Consider the following 19274-nt stretch of genomic DNA (forward strand, 5'->3'; position numbering starts at 1 on the left):
TACAGAGCCAGAGATGAAGGTTACTGCTCTTTTAGGAGCCCTGTCTCCAGTGTTTGCTTTTGTTTCTGTTTTTATTTCATTGTTAGCATCCTTTGGAGACCAGAACAGCATTGACAGCCCCCCAGATGAGCAGCAGAGCAATTCTTATACTAGTAGTCAAGCAGCTTCCTACAGCCCAAAGGTTATAGGAAGAAAGGGTAACTGACTGCCTATAGTTTACAAGATGAAGCTGCCTTTCACTCTGGGTCTTGGTGATTTAGCCAGAAGACTGTTTCTCGGAGCCCAGCCCTATGCATTCTTCTAAAGGCCTTCTTCCTGGCACAGGTCAAAGACAGAACCTGAGAGAGGGAAATGAGCCAGAACAAATATGTCATCCGATGACCTCACCCCCAGAAAATGGGCAGGGAAGAGAGCTAGAATGAGAAGGCCAGAACATCGAGCACCATGAAAAGAAACTGCTCAAGCAAGAGAAGTGGCATGTGGGCTTTAAAGACCAGGATTAGAAAACAGCAGCCTTGACCTTCGTGTTGAAGTAGCGGGGTGAGGATCTCTCATAGAAGTGTTAATTCTGTACTCCTTCCCCAATTCTGAGTAGGTGCCTTTTACATAGAGATGATCAATGTGTACTTGTCTAATTAATTACAAACTGCCCCCGGTGTATTCATCTTCCCTTTTCCTCATCTCTCCTTTTCTCTTCCCTGAATTCATTCATTTATTCCACACACATTTATTGAATACTTACTATATTCTAGACACTATGCTATCTAGAAATTAAAAACTAATACAAATTCAAAGATGAATGAATCGCAGCCCCTTATGTCAAAGAGCTTACATTTGAGTTGTCTCCATGTGTGTAGAGAGGGAGGGAGGGAGGCAAATATGTGGTCTTTAAGTATGATGGTGTGACAGGGCCTGTATTAGGACATGTACCAAATATGGTAGGAAAATTAAGTGGGGGAGGGTCAATTATTTATCAGTAGTCCTGGTCAGAGACATCTTCATGAAAAGGTGACCCCTGAGCTAAGCTTTAAACATCATCTGGACAGAATTTCTAGGCGCAGAAAGGGAGCAGGAGGTAGCACAGATGCACAAGCAACAGGCAGAAGTGAGAACAGGAACTGCTGCCCAGAGCATGGGTTTACAAAGGGCAGAGTCAGCAATAAGGCTGGAAAGGTAGGCTGAGGTTGAACCAAGGGAAACCAAGCTACCAGATCTGGATGTAATTCCACAGGCAATGTACCATCCATGAGATTTTCTAAGTAGAACAAGATCAGACCTGTTTCTCAGCAAAGTTATTCTGGCCACAGGGTGTAGGATGAATTGATGGAGACAGAGACAACAGATTGAGGTCTCTTCCATGGGAGAGATTACAAGAGCTCAAGAAGTAACAAGCACCTAAAAAGGGGCAGCACGAAGAGAATGCTAACACCAATTGAGAAAGACATTGCAAGGAGTCACAAGAGGTAGAATTCACATGTATATTGCAAGCAGGAGGAATCAACCGGACATCACGTTGAGTTACTAAAGAATCTGAGCACATTCAAACAATGTCTACATGGTACTCAGAAATTTCTCTCTTAACTTTGGCAAAGCATCAGGTAGTAAACAACCTTGAATATCTAAGATAAACAGATTGGAATGAGTGTTAAGCTGGGATCTCATAGATGTCAAAGCCACTCAAAGGCTGTGTGGCATGCGGAAGTCACCTTACCACTCTAAGTCTCAATTTCCTTTTCTGCAATATGGGGATAATCATGGAATCTATTTCACAGGGTTGTTGTGAAGGGGAGATAAGATAACCCTTGTGGAGTGTTTAGCAGAAAGCCGGATGTAGCTTACAATGAATGTCACCAATTATTACTACTATTATTATTATTAGCACAGGAGGGAAGATGCACACTGAATAATGTTGGGCCTTCACTTAAACTACCATCAGGAAAAAACTCAGCCACATTTTCCACGAACACTTGTGGTGCTCTTCAGTGGTTTGCATAACACGTACTTGGTTGAAAATCACACCTCATACTTAATTTTAAAAAAAAGTAATAGTCATCCAAATCTCCAATGGTTTCCCCCAATTTAGACAAAATCTAAAGTCCTTATGGTGGCCCTATAAATCCTATATGATATGGCCCTAGCTCCCTCGCTAATATTCTCTCTACTTTCCCCCTCACTCACTTTACTCCAGCCGTGTGACTTACTTTGCTATTCCTCAAACATACCTGATGTGCTCCCACCTCAGAGCCTTTGCACTTGCTATTCTTTCTACCTGGAATGCTCTTCTCCAGATATCTTCATGGTTTACTTGCTCTCTTCCTTCTAGTCTTTGCTCAAATTTCATTTCTTCATATAGGGCCTTTACTAACCACCCTAAAATTGTACCCTCTATCTGTTGCTATTCCCATATCTTACATTATTTTTCTTCATTGGACTTATTGTCCAAAAAGATATTCTGACATCTTGTTATATAGGTAATAGTTTATTTCTTTATTACCTGTTTTTTTCCACTATAAGCTTTGTTCTATTCAACCTATTCTTGTGCTTAAAATAGAGGCTGGTATTCAGTGGATTCTGAATAAATACCTATTGAATAAATGAACCACTTGCTACTGAAATCACTCGCCTTTCTTGGTTTTCCTGCCTTTCTTCCTACTTTTTCACATATTCTTCTCAGTCATCTTTACTGGGTCTTCCTTCTCTGGCTTCTAAATGCTAGTTTTCCTCAGGACTCCATCCTGGATCCTTTTTTTCTCTCTCTTCACTCTCTCTTTAGATGATCTCATCTAGTTCATGAATTTAAATACCATCTTTATGTGGCTTACTTCTGAATTCTTTCTCAAGCCCAGAACTCCAGACTTACAAGGTCAATTGCCTATTTGACATCTCCACTTGAATATATAGTAGGCATCTCAAAATGAACATGTCCATAATAGAACTCTTGATCCACCCCCTCCACATATTTCAACCCAAACCTGCCACCCTTTAGAATTTCTGAATAGAAAAAAATCAGTCTGGTTGGAAAGTGGGGAAAGCTGTTCTGTTTATGTAGTACTTACGTAAAATACAAAAAAATAAATTTTATCAAAGAAGGAGAGGAGCAGTGGCTCACACCTGTAATCCCAGCACTTTGGGAGGCTGAGGCAGGCAGATCACTTGAACCCAGAAGTGTGAGGACAGTCTGGGCAACATGGCAAAACCCCATCTCTACACAAAATACAAAAATTATCTGGGCATGGTGGCACACACCTGTATTCCCAGCTACTCAGGAGGCTGAGGTGGGAGGATCACTTGAGCCCATGGGACTTAGGCTGCAGTTAGCTGTGATTGTGCCACTGCACTGGAACCTGGTTGACAGAATGAGATCCTGTCTCAAAAAAAAAAAAAAAAAGGACCTGTGAGGAGAGGAGCAGATAATAGAAATTATCGGGAGCTTTGGACCTTGGACCCTTCTTGGCATTAGCACCGTCTCCCTCTGCCCCAAAGTCCTCTCTATCTTAGTAAAAGCACTAAGTGCCAGTGGGATACTCAAGCCAAAATCCTAGGACTCCTCCTTTTTTCTTACTCCTACAACCAATCCATTAGCTAGTTCTATTTTTCCCAAAATACAATTTGAGCCCAGCCTTTCTTTTCTGTTGAGGTTGCCATCATCGCTCACATGGACTCTTGAAGGAGCCTCCTAACTGGTCTCACCATGCCCATTCTTAACACTTTGAACCCCTTCTCCAAATAGAAAACATGACATGTTTTTTAAAAACCCTTAGATAGAGTAGATCTCAAGTGTTCTCACCACAAAAAAGTATAAGTATGTGAAGTATTGCATACGTTAATTCATTCAATTTAGCCATTCCACAACATATACATATTTCAAAATATGTTGTACACAATATATACTATTTGTATCTGTCAATTAAAAATAAATAAATAAATATAAAATAGCCCCCCTAAATGAACACCAATTGTACTTAGAGCAATATTTGAACCCCTTACAATGGTCATGGTCAAGCCCAGATCCCTGTTGATCACTCCAACCTCGGCAGGCACCATTCTTCACCTGACTAGATACAGTACAGCAACACTAACTAGTCTTCCATCTGTTCTGAAGACACACCCAATTCTTTATCACCTGAGGCTTTTACAGATACTGTTCCCTCTGTCTAGAACTGTCTTCTTTCAATTCTTCACATGACTAACTCTATTCCTTCCATCCTTTCTCATAAAAGTCACCTGCTCCTCATAGAGGTTTGCCCTGATCATCCATCTAAAAATTGGGTAGTTAAATCTAAATATGGTTTAAAAAATGTTAAAATATGAAAAAGCCATCTTGCCCAAGGTGGAGTAACAAGAAATGAATGTATCCAGTAGCTTGAAACAAAACTGCAATTACTTTTGCACCAACCTAATAAAAAAACTGTTCAAAATATATGAAACAATGTTTCCAGACACTAGACATTGGGGAGTAGTGATGAGTAACCCCTGAAAGAACAGCAGCAAACAAGGTGAGCTCTGTGATTGTCACAGGTAGCTGCCTGGAGAGAGTATCGGAATGCAGTATCAAAATGGGTTACCTAGGCAGAGCCCAGTGGAGTCTCCTTGAGTTGAGGAGATGGAGTTGGGTATCCAGGTGCGCCATAGTGGGTAGAGTTTGCAGGGCAGACTACCAGAAACAAGGGAACAGCAAAATGACCAAAAAAAAAAGGCTCTGGAGATGTGGTAAGGATCTCACTTGAAGCCTGAGCTGAATACTGATCAGTGCATGTGTGGGAAGAAACTACACAAAGCCAAAGAAAGAACAACCTGAAAGGATTACAAGTAACCATCCTTGGAATTCACATAGGACTAGAAATAGTTTGTATTCCCATCAGCCAAAGTGTAATTTCGCTCCAAATTTTATAGAATATCAAGTACAGTACTCAGAAAGATGTTATATCAGTAGAGGAGAAAATTAGCCTTAAAGATTGCTCTAATCTCAAATAACAAAGCAGAAAAGCAAGCCTAAAAAGAGTGAAAAACAGCCTCAAACTGTTTCCAAGTAACAGAACTGTGTCCCACAACAAAGCCCAATAATGTTTATAAGAATATAGAAATATGCAGCATTAAACAGGGTAAAATTTACAATGACCAGTATCCAATCAAATATTACCAAGCATACAAAAGAAGCAGGACAACATAACCCATAAGAAAAATGAATCAGTAGAAACAGACCCAGAAATGAAACAGATAATACAATGAGTAGACGAGAATTAATGGTTATTATAATTATATTACATGTTGCAACTATATTCCATGTTAAATAACGTAACATGAAGGATAGACTACATTAAGTAGAGATATGCTTAAAGGTTTTTAGATTTTTAAAAAGACCCAATCAACTTCTAGAGATGAAAATAAATAATCTGATATGAAAAATACACTGGATGGGATTAATGCAGATTAGATATTACAGAAGAAAGTATTAGTAAACACAAAGACACCACTGGACACTGCAAAATGAAACAGAAAAAAGACTGAAGGAAAAAATGAACAGAACATGAGTAAACCGTGGGCAACTTCAAGCAGCTTAAAGGAGTAGTGAGGAAACTTTAGGGGATAGATATGTTCATTATCTTGATGGCAGTGATGGTTTCACAGGTGTACACATAAGTTTAAACTCAATAAATTGTACACTTTAGATATATTGTGTTTATTATACTTCAATCATATCTAAATGTTGTTATAAAAAAAAAAAGCAACGTGAAATTAAAATCCCAGATGATACCAAGGTGGGAAACAGAATTGGGATGGTGGTGCATGGAGTGGGAAGAAGTAATAATTTTCTAAGCTTTTTGTCTATTTGGGAAGAGGGAATGTGAATACCTATTAGCTGTAAAAGTTGTGATAAAAATGTAAGTTTTAACACAAGTGCACTAAAATTTATGGGTAACAACAGAATGAAGAAAGATAGAATGTATAACTTTAAAACCAGTGGAAGAGAAAGTACAGCAAAAAATACTTATCAATCCAGCTAACGCAGAGAAGGGAAAAATTAGAAATATAATAAACAGGCAAGAAAATGAATTGAACAAAGCTTTTTATTCAAGAAACTAAAAAAAGAAACATAAAACAGCCTGAAGTAGAAAGAAGGAATTAATAAACTTAAGGCAGAAATGTGTGGAAAGGGAAAGAAAAACTGTAAAGTGGATCAATAAAACCAAAAGTGTTTTTTAAAAGATCAACAAAATAAACAAAATTTGATAAGTACTAAGGGAAAAAAACCCAAAAGACATAAATAATATTAGGAATGAAAAGGAAGGGGACGTGTGTGTGTGTGTGTGTTTAAAATTACAATCATCTGTTACATTTGTTTTTATGCCAATGTTTTTTAAAGTCAACTTTACTGACTTTAAAATGAAATGCACATATTTTAAGTCCGTAGTTTGATGAATTTTGACAAATAGATACTACTAATAGCCACCAACACCACAATTAAGGTAGAGAACATTTCTGACAACCCAGAAGGTTCCCTGTGTCAGTTCTCAATCTCCTCTCCCCACCTCCTGATTCCAGGTAACTGCTGATCTGATTTTTATAACTACAGTTTTACCTTTTCTCAAGTTTTGTATATATTGAATCACATCCTCTGTATACTTTTATGTATGCCTTCTTTCACTCAACAAAATTTCAAGATTCATCCATGTCGAATATCAGTAGTTCATTCCTTGTCATTCTTGAGTAGTAGTCTACTATATGAATGTGCCACAATTTATCAGTTCACCTGTTGATGAACATTTGTCCAGCTTGGAGCTCTTATGAATAGTGCTACTGTCAAAATTCATCTACAAGGCTTTGTGCACATGTATTTTCATTTTTCTAGAAGAATGGAATTGCTGGGTCCTATTGATAAGTATAAGAAACTGTCAAGTAGTTGTCCCAACAATAACGTATGAAAGTTCCAGCTGCTTCAGATCCTTGCTATATTTTATACCAATACACTAGAAAAATCTAAATGAGATAGACACTTTTTCTAGGAAAATATAATTACAAAAATTAGGTGAGGAAAACTAAGAAAACTGAGAAGACTAATAACCATACAAAAGATATTGAAATGGTAGTTAAAGGTTGACTCACCCACCAAAGATATGAAAGACCAGACAGTTTTACTAATATGCTCTACCAACCTGTCAAGGAATAGATAATTCCCATCTCTTATTCAATCTGAACACAACCCTGATAACAATATTTGGTAAAGAAAATACCACAAAATCTATACAGTTCAATATTACTATAATCAAGGAAGCCAAAATTCTATATTATGTTTTTTAAAAAATAAGCAAAGCCTCATGATCAACAATAGTTTATACTAGGAATGGTAGGATGCATCAACATTAGAAAAATCTAGCAATATTCTTTATGTTAACAAATTAGCCCGGGTTCAGTGGTTTATGCCTGTGATCCCAGCACTCTGGGAGGCCTAGGCAGGCAGATCGCTTAAGCCCGGAAGTTTAAGACCAGTCTGGGCAACACAGGGAGACCTCATCTCCACAAAAAACAGAAAAATCACCAGGACCTGGTGGTGTGCACCTGTAGCCCCAACTACTCGGGAGGCTGAGATGGGAGGTCCTGTTTGAGCCCGGGAGGTCTAGGCAGCAGTGAGCTGAGATCATGCCACTGCACACCAGCCTGGGTGACAGGCTGAGGCCCTGTCTACAAAAAAAAAAAAAAAAAAAAATTAAGAGATAAAACCGTGTGATTACCTGAAAAGATCCAGAAATTTAGCAAATTTTCAACTGCCATTCTTCATTTTAAAACATATACATACCCCATATATACACACACTTAGAAAGCTGACCCGAGAAAGGAATTTTCTCTGGGAAACAGAATTAGAAAACCAAGAGAACCAATTAGCACGATTTAAACTAATATAAGAGATCAGTACTGTGACTAAATACACAGGACTAACACTAAAATCAATACCTTCTCTAGACATCAGCAGTAACCAATAAGAAATATAATTTTTTAAAAGAAATTTTTCACAAAATCTCAAAATATTGTCACTTGGGAATAAAACTGACAAAAAGAAACAGTTTTATGAGGAAATTTATAAAACTTTAAGGATATTTTAAATCTCAACCTCTTCCTCCGTGTTTCCTTCTAACTCTTATTTTTAAATGTACTTTTAAAAAATTCGGTTTTGTTGGTTCACTGGTTTTTGTTATCCTCTCCCCTCATTCAATTGTAAACTTGAGAGCAAGGAAGACCTTATTTGTCCTGTTCCTCATGCTGCCCCCCTCAACACTTTTCACAGTGCTTGGCACAAAGCTAGCTGGCCCTTTGTACCTGTAAAACACGGAAACACCCTCAGCTCCTCTTTTTCTCTACCTACTTTGTCGCACATTACGCAATAATGTACAGCAATTGCTCCAGGCCTCCCACGTGACAATGCCTCCGCCTGCCTCGCACCCAGCCAATCAGAGCACTTGCCACCTGCGACCGCGCTCTCCCCCCACCTCACCTCCAAGGCGGCACGAGCCAGAATCTTCCAGTCTCAGGCTGTTTGTCCCCCTAGAGGGGCAATGCGACTGCGCGCCCCGTCCTGATTGGCCGAGAATTGCGGGCTGCGTGCGCAGGCGCCTACCTCGGTTACTTAGGGCGGGAGCCCGGCGAGGGCGCCGGTGCTTTGTGCTGTCTGAGGCCGGGAAGCCAGACCGCGCTGCCATGCCGAACCGCAAGGCCAGCCGGAATGCTTACTATTTCTTCGTGCAGGAGAAGATCCCCGAACTACGGCGACGAGGCCTGCCTGTGGCTCGCGTTGCTGATGCCATCCCCTACTGCTCCGCAGACTGGGCGGTAAGGCTGGAGCGGAGTGAGAGGGCTGGTCAGGGCAGTTGGGCAAGCCGGAGGGTGAGGCGGGAGGGCAGAAGGCCTCGAGGAGGTCGGGCGGCTTGGCCCTGCCAGAGGAAGAGGAAGGTCCTGGTTTGTGGCCCTGGGCAAACCGACACCAGAACCACCTCCCTGTAATGCCCCGGCATCTGCCTGCGGGCCCTAGAGCACTCGATCCTCATGGCTGTTTCTCTTCTTTGTCCCTTTAATCTCCAAAAGCTTCTGAGGGAGGAAGAAAAGGAGAAATACGCAGAAATGGCTCGAGAGTGGAGGGCCGCTCAGGGAAAGGACTCTGGGCCTTCAGAGAAGCAGGTAAAGTTAACAAGGGAAGAGCCGCCATCTGCCTGGCACATAGACGTATTCAGTAAAGGCTGGATGAGTGAATGAGTGAATGTCAAGGGTAGACTCCTTTGGGGGTTCGGTTAGTGCGAAGACGACGTTCTTCTTTTCCCCTGGTGTCAGAATGCCTGTTAAAAGAAACCAGCAGCCTCCACAACTAGGGCATGCACACATTGGTGTAATTTGGTGGTGAAAGACGTGGGGAATTCCTGTTAGGAAACCTGCGGACAATACACTTTGATCAGTAATGGGAGTGTAACATCTAGGGGTTGTACTGGATGACATCAAGGTGTCCCTTTCAATTCTTCTGTGATTAATGAGCCTTAGTGGGGGTGGGGGAGGCAGTGGGGGCTTAAAAGTAGTTTAGACCATTCTGTCTTTTTTTTCTTTAGCAAAAAATACCATTCTTTTAAAATGACATCTGAAACAAAGCCAGCTGCTGTGTTTAAAATATTGGAATAACAAGACTTGGATTAGTTGGTGTATGTGTGTATGTCTTACAAGAGTTGAATAGGCTAGGCACGGTGGCTCACGCCTGTAATCCCAGCACTTTGGGAAGCGGAGGAGGGCGGATCACTTGAGGTCAGGAATTTGAGACCAACCTGCCCAACATGGGGAAACCCCAACTCTACTAGAAATAAAAAATAAAGAAAGCTGAGCGTGGTGGCAGACATCTGTAGTCGCAGCTACTCAGGAGGCTGAGGTGGGAGAATCGCTTGAACCTGGGAGGTGGAGGTTGTAGTGAGTCGGAATTGCGCCCCTGCACTCCAGCCTGTGCGAAAGAGCAAAACTTTGTCTAAAACAAAAAAAGTTGAATGAAGTTTATTTGGGTAAATTTCTGTGTAGTAGAATGTTAAAGTACTAAATAAAATTTGTTTTCTTGTTGATTTGTATCAGGAAAGTGCAAGGTAATTATTGGTGTTACCCCACCCTTTGTTTTTTCCATTCTTCCATGGTAAAATTCCATTCTTAAACTGTCAACATTGGATTGAAATTCAAGAGATAGTTTTATTTTGTGGATTTATGAGTAGAAACTCAGTTGAGTTTGTACTTACACTTGCAAGCCTTATTCTTACAAGATATCTCTCCTCAAAATTTAAGCTATGGTGTATGTGTACCTCATGTGAGACTTGGAGACAACATAATCTGGTTTTGACTTTAAGTGAAAAACAAGCAACATTAGAGTACTTTGGGGCATAGTATGCTTTTGGCCACTGGCCTGGCTCAGGATGATTACCTTGGATAATCAGTAGTGGGCAAAATGGCTTTCAGTAGTAGTGGCATTGGTTATTTACCACTCCTTTTCTGATTCAGAATATTTATATATTTGTTATTGTGCCTTTGGGTGTTGGTATTATTGACAGATATATTTCTTCATTGGATACATTGACCTTGGTAATCTCTAGGCTGTTTTGAAGTTATTTGGCTAAATTTTAATATATGGTCTAAAGTGCCCAGCAAGAGTTTATGTGGCCAATCATTCTCTTCCTCTTTAGAAACCTGTTTTCACACCACTGAGGAAGCCAGGCATGCTTGTACCAAAGCAGAATGTTTCACCTCCAGATATGTCAACTTTGTCTTTAAAAGGTGATCAAGGTAGAGTAATCCTGAAATATTTTGCTTAGATAAATTTGAGTGCCCAAAACACTATATTTGTCAGTAAAAATGTTTTCTGTTCATTTTGATCCTCCATTTCAAAATAATTAACTACAAGTGTTAAATATTGTGGTACTGACATTATAAAAGATTAGGTAATTTGTTGAAATGAAACGAGAGAGTGGTTTTTTGGTTTTTTTGTTTTTTTTTTAACAAAAATCTGGTCTCTGTTTCTACCACTCCATATGTTGATAAACATAGGTATTTTTTAGACTTGTTTATAATTGGACACTTAAATACACTTAAAAACAAAAGTAAACAGGTGGGATAAGGTTTTCAGATCTATTCTATAGTGTGATGACTACAGTTAATGTAATGTATGTTTCAAAATTGGTAAGAGCAAGTTTTACATATTCACACCACAAAAAGTGAGATGATGGATATGTTAATGACTTGATTTAATCATTCCGCGGTGTATACATGTATCAAAACAACATTGTACCTCATAAATATGTATATAATTATTATTTGTCAATTAAAAATAAAATATTTAAAAATCCTGGGTGGTGGAGGGGAGTTATAAAGATACAAATGAATTATGGAACTTGCCAAGAAGAGAACATAGTTAATAAGGGTCGTTGCTATTCCTTCTGTCTGGTTTTGTTGTGTTCTGTCTTTGTTGAACACTGATAAACTTTTAACAGTCTTAAATGTGACCAGTCTTGGTAAATAACACTTCACACATTCTCACATTCCTTTATTCCTTTAGAGGATTTATAGGTGGTCTTATATATATTGGTAAAAAGTGAAAAAAGAATGAACTAAATTGTTCATAGTTTTTATATTACAATCTTTCTACATTGATTCTGCTTAGCTTCGTTTCCCCAACCTTTACATTTGTTGAATATGGGTCACTGCTCTATGTCATTCCTGAGATTCAGGGCTTATCTATGGCCGAATTATGTAGAGCTGGCTGCAAGTTGGAATAATTTTGTTGCTTCATGCGAAGAGTGGTTACTTTAATCCTTGATAAGTGTAATTATAAAAATTTTGATTTCTTTATTCGGTACAGCTGATTAGTTTTCTCTTTTCCAGCTCATTTAGGAATATAGGAACAGAAAGAAAATTGTTCTAAAACATTTTTGTTTCCTTCAACTAAAGAGGCTTTTGTGGAAGAGGTAAATTTGAGACATTCATTTATTCATTTTATCTTACAATTTTTTTTTTAGCTCTCCTTGGAGGCATTTTTTATTTTTTGAACATTTTTAGCCATGGCGAGCTACCTCCTCATTGTGAACAGCGCTTCCTCCCTTGTGAAATTGGCTGTGTTAAGTATTCTCTCCAAGAAGGTATTATGGCAGATTTCCACAGTTTTATAAATCCTGGTAAGTAGATGCTAGATCTTAAAAGTGTATGTTTGTTTTTTTTTTAAATCTTGACTTTATTTGACAATAGTACTTTTTCTTACAAAGTCATATACAGCTGTGTTCTTAATGTAGCAAGACTTCATAATACTGAAAAACTGTTAGGAATTAGGTGTTGACACAGGGTTTTTTGGTTTAGGCTTTTAACCTCAAGTTACCGTTAAAATCAGATGGATAGACTATCTGAACAATTCATAGCCTGCTATTCACTTACCTATGGCCTTACATCTTGGGATTTTCTAAAAGCTGTGTATGCCATGATCTTTTCTTTCTCTACCTCATCCTTCACAGCAGTGGTGACTAGCTTTTTAAGCTGCTATTGCTTTGTAGCCTTGAAGAAATTATTTAACCTCTCTGAATCTATTAGCTCATCCGTAACGTGGGGATAATACCTATTGGAGGGTTGTTCTAAGGAATAGATAAGAAATATGGAAATAGCCTATACTTAATCGGCTCTCAGATATTATCAGCATCTCTTCTTCCTACTGTTCCATCCCATTAAAAAGCAAGATAGCTATGAAGACATAGGATTTGATACCCCTGAAGGTAAGTAGGAAAAATGTATAGGGAGAAGAGACTGGGGACATGACTTCATTTTTAGTTTTGTCAATTATCAATTACTTTAAAATTAATTAGGACATCCCAGTACTTTCTCCTCCTCATTTTTAGATGACAGAAAAACTAATCATCTTACTCACACTTGTGAGTGTTGCTACTTAGGACAAGTCAAAGAGCTGCTTTTCCCTACATGGGTTGTAAATATTAAAAAGATCGAATTTGGGGACTGTTTTTCCTCTGAGAAACGCATATACACCTTGCCATATCAATGCCCTTATGACCCCCGGAGGCCCATTCATGGACGTGGAGCTAAGACTCTTTTGTCACATGCTTGCTTTATCTAGCATTTCTTTCTGTGTAAGGAGTAACTTACTTTTAAAAGTAACTTAGACAATATACCAAATTCTTCAACAGTTTTCATACCTTTGGTTGAAAATAAACCCTATAAAAGTTTAATCTTTTGTATTTTCATGTAATAAAAATTACCTTTCTGTGTTATAACTTGGTCATCCTGTAGAGTATTAACTGTAGCACTACTAGAGAACTTTCAAATTTCTGCTTCTCAACAAGATATTTTGTATTATAGGTGAAATTCCACGAGGATTTCGATTTCATTGTCAGGCTGCAAGTAAGTATAAAGGAATGGGGTATGATTTGTGACTTGAATGTATTCATACCTGGTTAGACTTATTCCTTTAACACACAAAATATAAAATGAGAAGAAAATAACTTTAGGTTATTGTTAGAGAATCTGCATAGATGTGATAGTCAGTGTCTGTGATCTTTAAATTTTTTATAGACTGGTAGTATACTGTACCTTTTCTTTTCAGGGATTTGTTGTTTTGTTTTTTTTCTGTGTATATCCTTTGACCTCAAGGTCAGCTGTTCTTAGTGGCCGGGTACTTAGGAATCCCTTTTAAGAGGTCTCAGATTATCTAGATTTAGGACCGTTTTCAGGGACGTCCATTTCAAATGTGTTTTAAAAGTTAATACTTCAAGAAGAGTTCTGAATTTTTTAGATGAGTAAAACAGTTTTCTAAGTATTTTGCAACCAAAGGGCATGACTGTATACCTAAGCCCTTGAACTTAAACCCTTTTTCTAGGAATTAGGTTTTAAGCAGTTTTCTGCTTAAATAGAATGAAAATCAGAATAGGTTTATTTTTAAATGTATATTAAAAGCGTCAGTGTATAGGGACCATTTAATAATTCCTGTCTGTAAGGTAATTTTTTTTCTTTTTTTTTTGAGATGGAGCCTTGCTCTGTCACCAGGCTGGAGTGGAGTGGCGCGATCTCAGCTCACTGCAACCTCTGCCTCCTGGGTTCAAGCAGTTCTCCTGTCTCAGCCTCCTGAGTGGCTGGGACTACAGGCGCACGCCACTGTGCCCAGCTTATTTTTGTGTTTTTAGCAGAGACGGCGTTTCACAATGTTGGCCAGGATGGTCTCAATCTCCTGACCTTGTGATCCGCCCACATCAGCCTCCCAAAAGTGCTGGGATTACAGGCACTGAGCCGCCGCGCCCAGCCGGCAATTTTTTTTTTTTAACTCAGAAATATGGACAGCTAGCCTGTAGAAGTGTTTGAAATTAAAAATAAGTTTTTCAAATCTGCCACAACAAGCAGCTATATTATAATACTTATAACTCTGTTGTTTATAAATGAACATATTTTGGACTTACATTTGGTTGTATATTTTGAATTCCTAATATGTACTAATTCATTATTTGTTTGACTGGAATCAGGGCTGTAGGCTATGGAATAAAAATGTAAGGAGGATTGTTTTAGTAGTTCCTTTTTTTTTTTTTTTCTTTTGAGACAGAGCTTCGCTCTTGTTGCCCAGGCTGGAGTGTAATGGCACAATCTCGGCCTGCTGCAACCTCTGCCTCCTGGGTTCATGCGATTCTCCTGCCTCAGCCTCCCGAGTAGCTGGGATTACAGACACGCACCACCACACCTGGCTAGTTTTGTATTTTTAGTAGACACGGGGTTTCTACATGTTGGTCAGGCTGGTCTTGAATTCCTGACCTCAGGTGATCCGCCCACCTCGGGCTCTCAAAGTGCTGGGATTACAGGCGTGAGCCACTGTGCCTGGCAATAGTTCCTTCTTATATAGCTTTGACTGGAAAATAATTACAATATGGAAGAAAAATTCTGTACTTGCTTTGAAGTGTGAACATAGCTAATATCCCCAACTGTTACATCATCTGAGGTTATTGAACTAGATGGCAGTAAAATAAATAAATAAATAAATAAATAAATAAATAAATGGAAACTTAGCCGATGAATTAATTTTCACGTTTTTGCTTAAACTCCGTTTCAGGTTTATTCATCTTTAATTAAATGCATTGGAATCCCTACTATGTGCCAGACATTCATTTCTGAGACTGTCACTGACTTACTGTTTCTTTACTATTTTGATTCTGTGAAATCCTTAAAAATCTATTTTTGACAACCTAGTTTTACAACCTTTTCAAATTAGTCAGATTAACAGAAAGCGTGGTTCTTTAAAAAAATCTATTAAAGATTCTAGAAATGTTTTCTTAATTTATTATTCAACATAGTCGAAACAGTACAATGTTTCTCATTCAAGGAAACTTTAAAATGTTTAGAGCTTACTAATTTGAGCATGTCTTAAGTTGCCAATTTGATAATCCTGGGAAATATACCAATTAAATAAGATAAATGACTATTAGAGTGACACCTGTCACCATAATAACTAAAAATGCCTATGCTAATGTAATTGAGCTGATTTGGAGGAGACCATGTTTTGTATAGTAACGCACTGAAATGAATTTACATGTGGATGTGAAGAATTTGAGTGGTATTTAAGGAACATGCATATTGATCTCTCAGATACTCCTGTGTTGTCTTATCTTTTATGAACTGTGAGTGTGAGGATAGGAGGTCCTGGTTCTTCTCCTTCTCCAGTTTAACCAGATGAGCTCTGCTTCTCTCCATTTTACTGGTTAATGATTTTCTTGAGAGAAATTCTGCTTTAAAACATCAACATTTTGCAAATTGCTTTCAGCTTCCTATACAAAAGGTCCATCCACTTTTCAAAGGAAGCTTCTACACACAGAACAGATTATAACATTTATTTAAGGTATAAAGAACATTAATAAAAAACAAAGCCACCCACAAGTCAACTGAAAAAAATAGCACATTTCCAGTGCCATTGAAAGTCCCTGTGTCTCTCCCTGATAGCATCCCCTTCCCTCTTTATGAGAAAACTACAATTCTGAATTTTGTGTTTGAATTTTGTGTTATTTCTTTTCTGAATAGTTCTACTACATGTACATATTTGTTTAAATGATGTATTTAATTTTACTGGTTTCAACTTTTGTGTAATTAACATATTGTATGTATCAGGGTGCCCAGTCTTTGGGCTTCCCTGGGCCTCTTTTTTTTTTTTTTTTTTTTTTTTTGAGACGGAGTCTCGCTCCCTCTCCCAGGCTGGAGTGCAGTGGCGCGATCTCAGCTCACTGCAACTTCCGCCTCCCAGGTTCAAGTGATTCTCCTGCCTTAGCCTCCTGAGTAACTGGGATTACCGGTGTGCACCACCACGCCCAACTAATTTTTTGTGTCTTTAGTAGAGGTGGGGTTTCACCATGTTGGCCAGGCTGGTCTTGAACTCCTGACCTCGTGATCTGCCTGCCTTGGCCTCCCAAAGTTTTGGGATTACAGGCGTGAGCCACCATGCCTCGCCCCCCTGGGCCACATTGGAAGAAGAATTGTCTTGGGCTACACATAAAATACACTAACACTAATAATAACTGTAGAGCTAAACAAACAAACAAAAAATCACAAAAAAAATCTTGTAATGTTTTAAGAAAGTTTATGAGTTTGTATTGGGTTGCATTCAAGCCGTCCTGGGCCGCATGAGGCCTGCATGCCACGGGTTGTACAAGCATGATATATATATATTTTCTTTCCTGTATTTTTTAACTCAATATCTTTCACTCGTTTTCTATTGAATTGTTTGTTTTTCTTACTGATGTGTGGAAGTTTATCTTATCTGCTGATGGATTTTTAAAAATTGTATGCAGATACCTGTTTTCAGTTTGTGTCTTGTATTTTTCACTCTCTTTATGGTGTCTTTTAATGAACAGACTTTTTAAACATTTTTTGTTTTTTAGAGATGGGGTCTTGCTTTATTGCCCAGGCTGGAGCGTGATGGGTATTCACAGATGCAGTCATAGCTCACTGCAGGCTCCAACTCCTGGGCTCAAGTGATCCTCCTGCCTCACTCGCCTGAGTAGCTGGGACTTGAGGCATGCTCCACTGTGCCCAGCTTGTTTTTATTTTTAATTTGGTAAATGTGTCGATGTTTTTATCATATGTGGGGTTTTGTGTCTTATTCAAGAATTCTTTTTTACCCCAAGGTTGTGAAAATAGTCTCTATTTTCTTCTAAAAATTATAGAGTTTTATTTTTTGTATTCAGGTTCTTATTCTACCTGGAATTGACTTATGTATAGTATGAGGGAGAGATTCACTTCAAGTTTTAACCATGTAGATAATCATTTATCACAGCATCAATTATTGAATAATCAGTTTGTGCCACCTGTACCATATGTTTCTGTTTGTGTGTGGGAGGATCTTTTGTTCTCTTTATTCTGTTCTATTCTACTTTTTTGCTGTCAATATCATATCCTTAAACACAGTAGTTTGATGATATCTATTTAGACAAGCCCCCAACCTCGTTCTTTTGGAATATCATGGCTGCTTTGACCCTTTGTTCTTCCATACACAATTTAGAATCAGTTCTTCATGTTTTACATTAAGTCATTTTGGAGAAAATTGGTATCTTTATTATATTGAATCTTTATATTTGTAAACATAGGGCTTCCCTCTTAATTTTTAGGTCCATAATGTCTTTCAATGAAATTTTATAATTTTCTCCATTAACAATCTGAATATCATTTGTTAAATTTATAGTTTATCATGCCTTTTGTTGCTGTTATAAATGATATCCCTTGAAATTATATTTTCTAATTGTTTACTTTTATATTTTGGTTTTGTCCCACCCATTGGTAAACTCTGAGTTTTTAGCAAATTACTTAATCATATCTGTGAAATCACTTTATTCTTTCTAATCTACATATCTTCATTTAAAATTTTTAAAATTTGTTTTGTCTTAGTATACTGACCAGGACCTCTAGTTTCTAGTGTTTTTGCCAGTGAGTATGCTATTTCCTGTAGTTTTTTCTTTCTCTCCCCACCCCCGTTTTTGATGTGTGTTCTTTATCAGGATAAAGATGTTTCCTTCTACATGCACACCTTGTTTTATTGCATTTCACTTTATTGCACTTTGCATATATTGCATTTTTTTACACATTGAGGTTTGTGGCAGCCCTGTGTTGAGCAAGTCTATTGGCATCATTTTTCCAGTAGCATGTGCTTTTCTCTGTGTCACATTTTGGTAATTCTCGCAATATTTCAAACTTTATCATTATCATCGTGTCTCTTATGGTGATCTGTGATCAGTGATCTTTGATGTTACTATTGTAGTTGTTTTGGAATGTCAGGAACCATGCCCATGTAAGATGGCAAATTTAATCAATAAATGTTGTATGTGTTCTGACTGCTCCCCTGACTGGCTATTGCCTCATCTCTCTCCCTTTCCTTGGGCCTCACTATTCCCTGAGACACAACAATATTGAAAGTAGGTCAATTAATAATCCTACAATGGCCTCTCAGTGTTCAAGTGAAAGGAAGGGTTGCATGTCTCTCACTTTAAATCAAAAGCTAGAAATGGTTCAGCTTAGTGAGGAATGCATATCAAAAGCTGCAGTAGGCTAAAAACTAGGCTTCTTGTGCCAAATGACCAAGTTGTGAATGTAAAGGGAATGTTCTTGAAGGAAATTTATGTACTACTCCAGTGAACAACCAATGATAAGAAAGTGAAACAGCCCCATTGCTGATACGAAGAAAGTTTTAGTGGTCAGAATAGATCAACATTCTCCAGTTACCACATTCCCTTAAGCTGAAGCCTAATCTGAAGCAAAGCCTTAACTCTCTTCAATTCTGTGAAGGCTGAGAGAGGTGAGAAAGCTGCAGAATAAAAGTTTGAAGTTTGCAGAGTTTGGTTCATGAGGTTTAAGGAAAAGAGCCATCTCTATAACATAAAAGTGCAAAGTGAAGGAGCAGGTGCTGATGTAGATGCTGCAGCAAGTCATCCAGAGGATCTAACTAAGATAACTGATCAAGGTGGCTACAGCAAATAGCAGATTTTCAGTGAAGATGAAACCACCTTCTGTTGGAAGAAGATACCATCTGGGAGTTTCATAGCTAGAGAGAATAAGTCAGTGCCTGGTTCAAAGGACAGACTGATTCTCTTGTTAGTGACTAATGCAGCTGGTGACTTTAAGTTGAAGTCAGTGCTCATTTACCATTCTGAAAATCTAGGGCTCTTAGGAAATTATGCTAAATTGACTCTGCTTGTGCTATTATAAATGGAACAACAAAACCTAGAAGACAGCACATCTGCTTATAGCATGGTTTA

General features: G+C 38.3%; 1 protein-coding gene across 1 annotated transcript in view; it reads left to right on the forward strand.

Moving 5' to 3' along the window:
* Positions 1–8623: 8623 nt before the first annotated feature.
* The window catches only part of MAEL (maelstrom spermatogenic transposon silencer), a 33032-nt gene continuing 22381 nt past the window's right edge, over positions 8624–19274 (forward strand). The window contains exons 1-5 of the mRNA NM_001260961.2: positions 8624–8823; positions 9076–9168; positions 10692–10791; positions 12021–12176; positions 13360–13401. Coding sequence (NP_001247890.1) covers positions 8692–8823; positions 9076–9168; positions 10692–10791; positions 12021–12176; positions 13360–13401 — 523 coding nt within the window. The 5' untranslated portion in view covers positions 8624–8691. The remainder of the gene's footprint in view (positions 8824–9075; positions 9169–10691; positions 10792–12020; positions 12177–13359; positions 13402–19274) is intronic.

Source organism: Macaca mulatta, chromosome 1, assembly GCF_049350105.2.
Source record: "Macaca mulatta isolate MMU2019108-1 chromosome 1, T2T-MMU8v2.0, whole genome shotgun sequence".
Classification (NCBI taxonomy): domain Eukaryota; kingdom Metazoa; phylum Chordata; class Mammalia; order Primates; family Cercopithecidae; genus Macaca; species Macaca mulatta.